The following is an 11325-nucleotide window of genomic DNA, read 5'->3' as shown; positions in this document are numbered from 1 at the left end:
AAATTCTTGTGGCTTAAATCATTAAAATCTAACTGAGGATATTGATTCCACATACTTTAGTAAACAAAACTAAAACAATATGCCAGGTTAATTTTATAATTTTTAAAGCCCTAAATGTTTCACAGAGGGGAAAATTAATGAAGTATATTTTAAATGTTTATTAAATCAGTTTGAAGGTTTATTGAGAGATTTTTATTGCCTCACTTGAATGAAAAGAAACAGACGTTCACCTGAATGCTTTCTCTTTGAGATTTCCTTTAAATTTTAAGGAAATCACAAAGTCGCCAAAATATTTAATCTGCTAAATTTAATATGCATGAAGAACTATACTCAAGAAAGGCATTTTTCTCTCTCCTAGGGGTAGATTAAGATTTTATTGGCTTTGTATCTGCTCCATTTATCCAGCCTGATTTGTTTGTCTTTCTAAAGAATGTCCTAAGCTGCAAAAATGAATTTCCATAGAAATACAGAATGGTGAGAAATTTGCTGGAAAATAACCACTTACTGTACATTCTTTCTGCGCTGTCCTATTTTTAAGTTCGACTACAAGTAGTCCTCCACTTAGCAATAGCAATAGCAGTTAGACTTATATACCGCTTCATAGGGCTTTCAGCCCTCTCTAAGCGGTTTACAGAGTCAGCATATCGCCCCCACAGTCTGGGTCCTCATTTCACCCGCCTCGGAAGGATGGAAGGCTGAGTCAACCTTGAGCCGGTGAGATTAGAACCGCTGAACTGCAGATAACCACTGCGCCACCTCGGCACTTACGTCCACTTAGTGACCCTTTGAAGTTACAACGGCACAAGTGTCTTATAAATGGCTGTTTTTCACACACACAACTGTGGCAGCATCCCCATGGTCACGAGGTCAAAATTTGGATGCTTGGCAACTGACTCATGATGGATGCAGTGTCCAGGACTCATGTGATTTGATAAGCAAAGTCAATGTGGAAGCCAGACTCACTTAAAAACCACGTTGCTCACTTAACAACTGCAATGATTCACTTAACAACTGCTGCAAGAAAGGTTGTAAAACAAGGCAAAACTACTCACTTAATAACTGTCTCACTTAGCAACCGAAATTTGGGGCTCAATTGTGGCTGTAAGCCAAGGACTATCTGTACAAGGTGATATGAAAAAATAATAATGAACAGGCTGGAGAATAGCTGTAAAAAGGTAAAGGTTCCCCTTGCACACATGTGCTAGTCATTCCCGACTCCAGGGGGCGGTGCTCATCGTTTCAAAGCCGAAGAGCCAGCGATGCCCAAAGATGTCTCCATGGTCATTTGGCCGGCATGACTAAATGCAGAAGGTGCACGGAATGTTATTACCTTCCTACCAAAGGTGGTTCCTATTTTTCTACTTGCATTTTTACATGCTTTCGAACTGCTAGGTTGGCAGAAGCTGGGACAAGTAACGGGAGCTCACTCATTACACGGCGCTAGGGATTCGAACCGCAGAACTGCCGACCTCTCTGATCGACAAGCTCAGCGTCTTAAATGAAAGTTTTGTGTGTTCCCTCTGAAAAAAAGAAGTTACCTTTATGGGCAGTAGGTGGTGAATATTGGGACAGAGGAATAGATTGGGTAAAATGCTATTCATTCATGTGTGTAAATTAACCTGACTTTTCTCTCTTTCTCTGCTCTCTGTTTTGCTGAATGGAAGCGAGAAAAAGCTTATCACAGATGCTCTGAGCAGAAACCAATTTTTGAAAAGGCTGGACCTTCAACAGATCAGAGACATGGTAGAATGTATGTACGGAAGGACATACCAGCAAGGAAACTACATAATCAAACAAGGAGAACCTGGCAACCATTTATTCGTACTGGCAGGTTGGTAACCATTTTAGTTGTCTGTTTAAATAATAAACTCTGAAATTATGCTTCTAAGGCTTAGACTGCTAATAGTGTTGTGGCCCACCAGCAGAGCTGGTGGCAGGCTCAGACAGTGAGGAGGTTGGGAGAAACATGGGCCAGTCCTGGAGCTGGGGAAGGCTCTGATGAGTTCTCTGCGTCGGAAACAGAGATGGGGCCAGAGCCATCCAACAGTTATCAGTTGCCGTCGGAGTGGGGCAGAAGAACAGTTGGAGCCTGTTCCCAGTATGCACATGCGCAGAGCTGCCAGGAGAAGGGAACAGTTAAGGAACAAGGGCCGACTCAGGAGTAAAGGCATAGGTGGACGGTGAATGGCCCCTCCCGTAGGGAACAAAGAGGAGCGAAAAGGGAGTGGAGTTTGCAGGAGACAATTTGTTTGTTTAATTAGTGTGGAGATTGTTCGTGACTCTCAGAGACTCCTTGCCAAATATTTTCTTGTACAGCCGTTGTGTTTGGAAGACATCGGCCTGGCAGCTCTCCAAGCCTGATAAGGTCTGTGGTTGTCAATTCACCCTTGAAAGACTGTTTGCCGGGACTTTGCTGGATGTGAGTGAGAGGAATTCACATTAGCTTAATAAAAAGGGGTTTTTGTCTGGACAAGGAGTCTGCTTTGAGATTTTGTGACGCCTAGGTCAGAACAAATACAAGGAAAGCTTTATTGGGATTATTAAAATAATCAGAAAAAGAGAAAAGGTAACACAAAGATGCATATATTTATAAAAAAAGCTTTAAAGTATGTGACAAATTCAACAGAACACACATACATACCACACACATATGTAATTACACTAAACAGTTACAATTCTCTATATAATTTTCTAAAGTGAAAAATATATGGAAGATAGATGGATGGATGGATGGATGGATGGATGGATGGGACGGAGGGAGGGAGGGAGGGAGAGAGAGAGAAGAGAGAGAGAGAGAGAGAGGATACGTAGTTAGGCAGTCAGTCAGATAAATGTTGCTTTTTTTAATCTATTGCATTTTACGTAAATGGTATGAGCAATTTCTCAGGCCTGGCTTTTTTTAAACAGTTTGGGATTCCAAGTTGGTCTCAAAAGGTGTTAGTGCAGGTGCATAACTGAGATTTTGCTCTTCTTTTGCTTTCTACCATTATTCTACTCAAGAAATAAATTCGACTTAAAGAAGAATGCCTAGAATTGAGCAACGGGAAGACATCGCTCTTTCTAAACTCTTCCTGATGTAAAACCAAACATATAAAAAACATTTTGCATACAGTTTATGAGTCAAGAGGTGTCCTTAAATAACCTTGGCTAATTCTGTCTCTTGGTTTGATCCTGACAAAACTTACACGGCCGCAGTTCTGAAGACATCAATAACTGAATTGAATTAGTTCAAATTAAGCGTTAAAATCAATACTAGGAGAGAAATAGCATTAGGGCAAATCTGTCCTTTCCTGCTGCCCAAATGTTCATCTCCAATTTCCACTGACGTCTCTTAGTTGCCAGAACAATCGTTTCCTTCTTTAGCAAAATCGGTATTTTGTGAACAGCATGCTGTGAAACAGTCTGTTTTATTTTTATTTATTTTTTCATCCTGAAGGAAGCAATTACTACAATGAAGAAAATACGCCACCAAGTTTAGAGGTTCTCCTACATGTGATACATTCAGCCTTTGGTTGAAGCAAGAAATTAAGTTTAGTCTACAGAAAGAAGGATTGTTAGCAGTAATGCGATCCATTCTTCAACCGCAATAAAAACGAGGAAATGAAAAACCCCTGAGCAGAATTTTGAGAAAGAGATTATAGCTGACTTTTGCTATCTTTCTCTCAAATCGTGTTTGAGACTCATGGAGAGGTTTCAACTTTTTAATACGCGCACGCATACCAGGGGTGGGCTTCAAAAATTTTAGCAAGGGGTTCTCTGCCAGGTTGCTGGGTGGGTGTGGCCATTGTGTCCATGACCTAGTCGGTGGGTGGGAGATTTTTGCCCTCCCCAGGCTCCGTAAGCTTTCCTCGAGCCTCTGGGAGAGCGAAAACGGCCTCCCCAGGTCCGGAGGCCACCTGGAGGCTGGAAGCACAGGCCCATTTCCAGAATTTCCAGTAGGCCTGTTTTTCACCCTCCCCGAGCCTCTGCACTTACCTGCATCCAAAATGGGCCGTGTGGGGACTCCTTGGAGGGGTGGAGTGGGGTGGGCGCGGCCAGCCAGTAGTGGGATTTGGATGTTCTCTGAACTGCACAGAATCTTAGCTAGAGGTTCTCCCGAACCCCTGCAAACTCCCAGCATCCCACCCCTGATGCATACATACATACATGCACGTATTCTACAAACTAGTTATGGTATGTACAGCTTGTCCTCGACTTACGACAGTTCATTTAGTGACGGTTCAAAGTTACAGCACCGAAAAAAGTGACCATTTTTCACATTTACGACCATTGCAGCAGCCCGTTGGTCACGCGATTCACATTAGGATGCTTGGCAACAGGTTCATATTTATGACGGTTTCAGTGTCCCGGGATCATGTGGTCCCCTTTTCGGACCTTCTGACAAACCGAGTCGATGGAGAAGCCAGGTACATTTAACGACCAGGTTGCTAACTTAACCATTGTAGTGTTTCACTTAACAACTTTGGCAAGTTTATGTTTCAGTTTGCCAAAGTTGTTAAGTGAAACACCACAATGGTTAAGTTAGCAACCTGGTCGTTAAAACATAAACTGAGATTCAAAATAGACACACCAACAACAATAGAAAAGAAAGGGAGAGAGGAGGAAAGAATGAAAGGAAGACAGGGGAAAGAAGAAAGAGGTAAGGAGAGGAGGATGGAAAGGAGAGAAAGAGGAGGGGAGAGGGTAGGAAGGGGAAGAGGAAGAGCAGGACTAGGAGAAAGGTACGGGAGGAAGGAAGGGGAAGGAGAGGAGGAAGGAAGAAAGTAGAGAAGGGAGAGAGGGTGGAAAGAAAGAGGTAAGGAGAGGAGGATGGAAAGGAGAGAAAGAGGAGGAGAGAGGGTAGGAAGGGGAAGAGGAAGAGCAGGAGTAGGAGAAAGGTACAGGAAGAAGGAAGGGAAAGGAGAGGAGGAAGGAAGAAAGTAGAGAAGGGAGGGAGGGAGAAAAGAAAGGGAAAATAAGGTGGTGTTACAACAGGAGGAAGGGATGGTAAACAAAGCAACCCAAACTGTATATTATAACCTATTAAATGAAATAAAAATGTATAAGAATGATAAATGTTAAAACACCTGTAACCAAACGACATGCTGTATGTGATGATGGGGGGGGGTTGTGTTTTTTTGTTTTGTTTTTTTCATTGTTGTGTGTATGTGTTGTCTATGTAATAAAAATAAAAATAAATCTAAAAAAAAGAACTTTGGCAAGAAAGTTGTAAAAGGGGGCACAATTCACTTAACAAATGTCTCGCAACAGAAAGTTTGGGCTCAGTTGTGGTCATAAGTTGAGGACTCCCTGTGCTTAGAGGAAGAGACTAAGAACATACCTAACCTAAATGACTTGATAACAGGTAGTTGTCCTTAGGGAAAGGCAGTTTCACAGATAACCTGAGTCTATGACATCCAGAATAAAACAGTGATGGCACATCTATGGCATGTGTGCCATAGGTGGCATATGGAGCCCTCTTTGTGGGCACGCGATCCGTCGCCCAGATCAGCTCCACTGCGCATGCGTGAGGGCCTCCCACCAGCCAGCGGATTTTCAAATCTCTGCCGCCCCTGCGGAGAAGCACCCACATGCACCAGGGGGGTGGGGGTGAGGGGGGGTTGGGAGATCCCATGCACGGGGGAGCACGGGGAATTTCACTTATAAAGCCCTTCATGGTATTGGACCTGGGTACTTGAGAGACCGCCTGCTGCCAATTACCTCCCAAAGACCCATTAGATCACACAGATTAGGCCTCCTCCGGGTACCGTCTACTAGCCAATGTCATCTGGCCACTACCCGGGGGAGGGCCTTCTCTGTGGCGCTCCGGCTCTTTGGAACGAGCTCCCCGCAGAGATTCGGACCCTCACCTCTCTCCAGGCCTTCCGAAAAGCCGTTAAAACCTGGCTGTGTCGATGAGTTCCCTTCCCCTCTCGAATCGTGTGGTGTTGGTTGTTTTAAATGTACTTTTTGTTGTAGTTTTTGTGTTTCCCTTCCCCTCCTTGGGTTTGTGCGCCGCCCTGAGTCCCGCTGGGAATAGGGCGGCATATAAATAAAATGAACCTCGAACCTCGAACCTCGAATTCCCCCTGGACCATTTTTTGTCCCAGGAGGCCTGCTAGGCCCAAAACAGGGTGGGGGGGGCAGTGTGTGTGTGGGCGGGCAGGCACGCACCCCAACATCCCCACACACTGTTGGCTAACATCATTGGAATAGAATATAGAATTGAACTTGGGATTTTGTAGTTCTGTCTCTCCCACTGAACTTTAAGTCCTTACTATGATCACGAATGTTTAAGAAGAAAAATCACACAAATGTAACACAAGCCCCCTCCTTTAACAACAACCCAAAAAATCTTTTTTTTTTTAAAAGACACTTGGATAAACAAGGGAGTAAGCTTATTTGAGCATGCATTTGCATAATTAAATTACTGACAATTTGAAGCTGCGATTAGTTTGTAATTAAATAGGCACTTGCTAAATTTATTCAGTCAAGCTTGTTAACAAAAGTCAAGTTAAAAATGAAAGGCAGATTAATGTTTTTGAAAGAGGTACAAAAACAATAAAAGGAAAGCAGAGTTTAATACACCATTACATCATTTTGATTTTTTTTTACTTTGTTTTTTTTCTAACAGAAGGTAGATTGGAGGTTTATCAGCAAAACAAATTTCTGTCATCCATTCCTGTGTGGACAGCTTTTGGAGAACTGGCTATTTTATATAATTGCACAAGGACAGCCTCAGTAAAAGGTGAGTAGGATTGTTGCTGAAAACATAGCAAAAAACAAGAATATAGTCCATAGTTCCATGGTGAGGGTATTTTCCCTGACAGCTGGGATTTGTGAGGGGATTAAATTCAGAAATTTGTGAATGAACCTATGTATGATATCATTATTTCTCCTGCCATGTTTCCCAGTTAACAATAGTTGTTGTTGTTAGTTGCGAAGTCGTGTCCAACCCATCATGACCCCATGGACAATTCCTCCAGGCCTTCCTGTCCTCTACCATTCTCTGGAGTCTATTTAAGCTCACGTTGACTGCTTCAGTGGCTCCATCCAGCCACCTCTTCTCTGCCGCCCCTTCTTCTTTTGCCCTCCATCTTCCCAGCATTGGCTCTTCTCCAGATCCTTCCTTCTCATTAGGTGGCCAAAGTATTGAGTTTCATCTTCAGATCTGGCCTTCTAAAGAGCATCAGGGTTGATCTCCTCTAGGACTGCTGGTTGATCACTGCAGTCCAAGGGACTCGCAGGAGTCTTCTCCAGCACCATAGTTCAAAGGCCTCAATTCTTTGGCACTCAGCCTTCCTTACGGTCCAACTTTCACAGCCATACATTGCAACTGGGAAAACCATAACGATAGTAGGGAAATGCACAATTCGAGGACACCCTGAATACTTTCTTATTAGAGATGAGAATGAAGAAATATAAGGAATAGAACTGATCAGTTTCTCTACTAAATCCAGTTCCCTGAAAATGTCACATCCGCATAGAAAACATTGAAGTTATACAAAGTTGTATTCTCCAGATGTTACTAATAACATAAAGTTTTAACAACAACTTTGCATCACCATTGTACCAAAGTACACAAACTTTCAGGTCCCAATCAGTGCATTTCTTTTTTAAATTTTTTCATAAACATTTTGAATACAATGTATCATCAGGGTATATCATTTCCAAAAAAGAAAAAAAAAACAAGACAGTAAAATATTACCATATACTGGTAGCAATAGTAATAATATAACAATGATTTTGCCTGTTTCTTTTTATATTAGCTTATTTATAATTCTGTTAATATATTGGCATATTTATAATTATAGGCCATCTTATATTTAGTTTGTACATAGCAATAATCTTTCTTCATCTAATTTCTACTTCTTATCTGTAACCACTCATAGAATCTATTCCATATCAAGTAATATTCTGTGTCATCTTTAACTTTTATTTTTAAAGTCAGCCTGTCCATCTCAGCAATCTAATATTTTCCGAATTACATCTGGTGGAGAATTCTCATTCTTCCAGTATTTTGCAAATATAATCCTTGCTGCTGCCAGTACATCCAAAAACTAAATATGTAGTCCCATCCGGCATCATACCCAACTGAAATACTTCTGGTTTCAGGTCTATACATTGTTTAATCACCTTTTCTAACCAGGTGTATATTTTCTTCCAGTACTTTCTTGCTTTCATACAAGTCACCAGATATGATAGTAAGTACCTGGGGTTGATTGCATTTCCAGCATGCCAATCAGTGAATTTCTAATGTCATCACAAACTTCCTTTATATACATTTATGATAAAGACCAGAGGTGGGTTCCTACCAGCACCTATTCGGTAGAACCGGTTCGTCAAATACCAACGGTTAGAAGAGGTTCCACCAGTGGACCCGAAAATAGGCCACACCTACAGAAGAGCTTCCAAACTTTTTTGAAACCCACCACTGGTCCTGCGCCACAAGCATAGCCCAATTTTACCCCAACCATGCTCAGGTTTTCTATGCAAAGTAGAATCTCTAATCTGGACATCCTCATGCATTCTGACATACTATGGCAGAGCAAGAAGTATGCAAAAGTACTCAATGTTTTTAAGGCATATGAATGCAGAGGATGACTACATTCAAAATTAGCTTCTTACACTATTTGATTTATAGATAACTTTGGAAGATATGTATAACAGTTGAATCATTATTCTGAAATGCTTTGGGCAACTACATTTATTTGTCTACAATATTTGTAGGTCACTTCCCAAGAAAATTGATAGAAGTGGTGAGCAAGGTAAACAAAAAAAAATGTGTGAGTAATGAAGTATGAAGCTCAGTGTTAACACCTGGGAGAAGAGTGTGAAGATATTCTCAGTGGCACTAAGAACTTTAGTAAACATCATTATTTGAGAAAATGTGTTCTGAATGTACATGGGTATTGTACTGTACGCTAGAATTGTCTGCTTTTCTGTTTTCTCTCTCTCTAGCTGTTACCAGTGTGAAAACATGGGCATTAGACAGAGAGGTTTTCCAAAACATCATGAGGAGAACAGCTCAAACAAGGCATGACCAATATAGAAACTTTCTGAGAAGGTAAACGTGGCATATATGCATCCTTCTTTTTTTTTAAATATCCTCAGATAAAAATAGGATATTCCGAGACAAGAATTTGCTGGGCAATATTTTGGTTCTACTTATAAAAATCTTATGATCTCAAAAAAAAAAAAAAAAGTAAAGGGAAAGAAAAATGAAATATTTGGGTTGATAACTGGGTGCTGCTACCTGCAAACTCTCTTTTCTGCTTTTAGAAGCTAGATGAATTGCATCTTATTACCAATTCTGAGATCCAGAATTGTTCTTTAGTTACTATAATGAATTCAACACATTGCAGATAAATCTGAATATTCTCGAGCCAAGTTTCGTTCTGAAGTTTTCTATTTGGGTTCTTTACTGCAAATCTAGGGGATGCGGTAATTTCTAACTTGCCCCTTATCAGAGGAAGCCCCCTTGTGGAGCACTGTGATGCCATTACCATGGCAACTGCACTGCACTGTACAGAAGAAGCCATTTTACGGCAGTACAGTAGAAGCTATTTAAAGGCACAACAGGCTGCATCTTAACAGAACACACACTCTGAGGAGAGTTAGGGGTGTCTTACCCCCCAGTATTTTTCTCCAGAGAGTAAGTCATCTGTGTACCAAGTTTGGTTGAAATTGCTCGAGGCATTCCAGAGTTATGCTGGACGACACACCCACAGAGCCATTTTTAGTTTAGTTTAGTTTAGTTTAGCTTTGGTTTATTGGTATGCCGCCCTTCTCCAGGAGGGACTCAGGGCAGCGAACAACTCAAAGGGGAAAGGGAACATAAACAACAGTACACATAATTAAAATACGCGAAAATCACACAACCATACCAGTCGAGACGTGAGGGGAACTCATCAACCCCAGGCCTGCCGGCACAGCCAGGTTTTGACGGCTTTCCGGAAGGCCTGGAGAGAGGTGAGGGTCTGGATCTCCGCGGGGAGTTCATTCCAAAGGGCCGGAGCTGCTACAGAGAAGGCCCTCCCCCGGGTAGTAGCCAGATGGCATTGGCTGGTGGACGGAACCCGGAGGAGGCCGACCCTGTGAGATCTGACGGGTCTTTGGGAGGTAATTGGCAGCAGGCGGTCTCTCAAGTACCCAGGTCCAATACCATTTTTCTACATATAGAAGATACCCGTAATATGCATAATATTTTAGAGGTATCTAATACTCTACAAGAAAGAGTTGAAGTCAAAATGGTTCAAAGTAAAAGTTGAAAACTGAAAACTAAAACATCGTATACAAATTGAATTCAGTGGATTTCTTCTTTTTTCCCCAAGTGTTTCTTTACTGAAGAATTTACCCGAAGACAAACTAACCAAGATTATAGACTGCTTGGAAGTGGTAAGTCTTGGACCCCCAATGAGCTTATTTAATCTTATTTATCTCTTTAGCAAAATCACTCTGGGGTAAAGTCAAATAAGTTACACATTACAATATGCGCTGACTAAGCTCCACATTCTGTATTATTTGATCTGGGCTAAATAAGATCATTCAGTAGCATTTTCAATGTGAAGAATCTGAAAGTCCCATTGTGCAGGAAGTTACCATCCTTGCTTTTCTGAAACTCATACTGAATTTCCCTGGAATATTTTCTAAGCTGTGGTTCCCCACAGATTTGCTTTAGCAACATGTCGTTTTTGGTGGATAGTATGTTCTATCACTGTACTTTATATAAAATAGCCAGATCATGCTGCCTAAAAGGCTGAAATTTATGGGAAATAATGTCCCATTGCAAAGCTTGGGATGATGTTATGCAGGTGGAAAACTCCCCAAATATGTCAAAACGGTCAAATTGAGGGGAGGAGAGGAGAGGAAAGGAATAGATGGGAAAAGAGAGGAAAAGAAAGGAATAGATGGGAAAGGAGAGACAGGAAAGGAAGTAAATGGATGGGGAAGGGATTAAGATACTATAGGAAATCTGTAAATTTAATCCTTTCTTAGGGGAAAGGATACTGCCTAACATTTGAATCTGGAGGTCTATATTTAAGAGCACTTAATATAGCTGATAGAATTATAACACCTACCTGTAAAAATGTGACATGCTGTGATACTTATCTCATATATCACCAAATATCTGCGTTAATGACCCATAGAAGCAACCGTGGCTAGCTTTCAAAAGAAATAGCAGGATCTTCTGTCTGCAATCTTTTACACTTTTGAAATATAATGATTTGTAATTGGGGGGGGGACTTCCGAGCTTCCTTATTAATATATCTGATTTCACCCCCTCCCCTCTTTTCTTTTGTTTCTACTTTAATCTGTGTAAATGAACAGTTTCATATTTGAAGG

The 11325-nt window shown here is 41.4% G+C and overlaps 1 protein-coding gene across 1 annotated transcript in view; it reads left to right on the top strand.

Annotated features, from left to right (window-relative positions):
- Positions 1 to 1583: 1583 nt before the first annotated feature.
- The window catches only part of LOC116513304 (cGMP-dependent protein kinase 2-like), a 15622-nt gene continuing 5880 nt past the window's right edge, over positions 1584 to 11325 (top strand). The window contains exons 1-4 of the mRNA XM_032224321.1: positions 1584 to 1831; positions 6614 to 6727; positions 8941 to 9046; positions 10314 to 10377. Of these exons, the coding sequence (XP_032080212.1) occupies positions 1741 to 1831; positions 6614 to 6727; positions 8941 to 9046; positions 10314 to 10377 (375 nt within the window). The 5' untranslated portion in view covers positions 1584 to 1740. The remainder of the gene's footprint in view (positions 1832 to 6613; positions 6728 to 8940; positions 9047 to 10313; positions 10378 to 11325) is intronic.

This window comes from Thamnophis elegans, chromosome 9 (assembly GCF_009769535.1).
Source record: "Thamnophis elegans isolate rThaEle1 chromosome 9, rThaEle1.pri, whole genome shotgun sequence".
Classification (NCBI taxonomy): Eukaryota; Metazoa; Chordata; class Lepidosauria; order Squamata; family Colubridae; genus Thamnophis; species Thamnophis elegans.
This window is presented reverse-complemented; position numbering and strand designations above follow the sequence as displayed.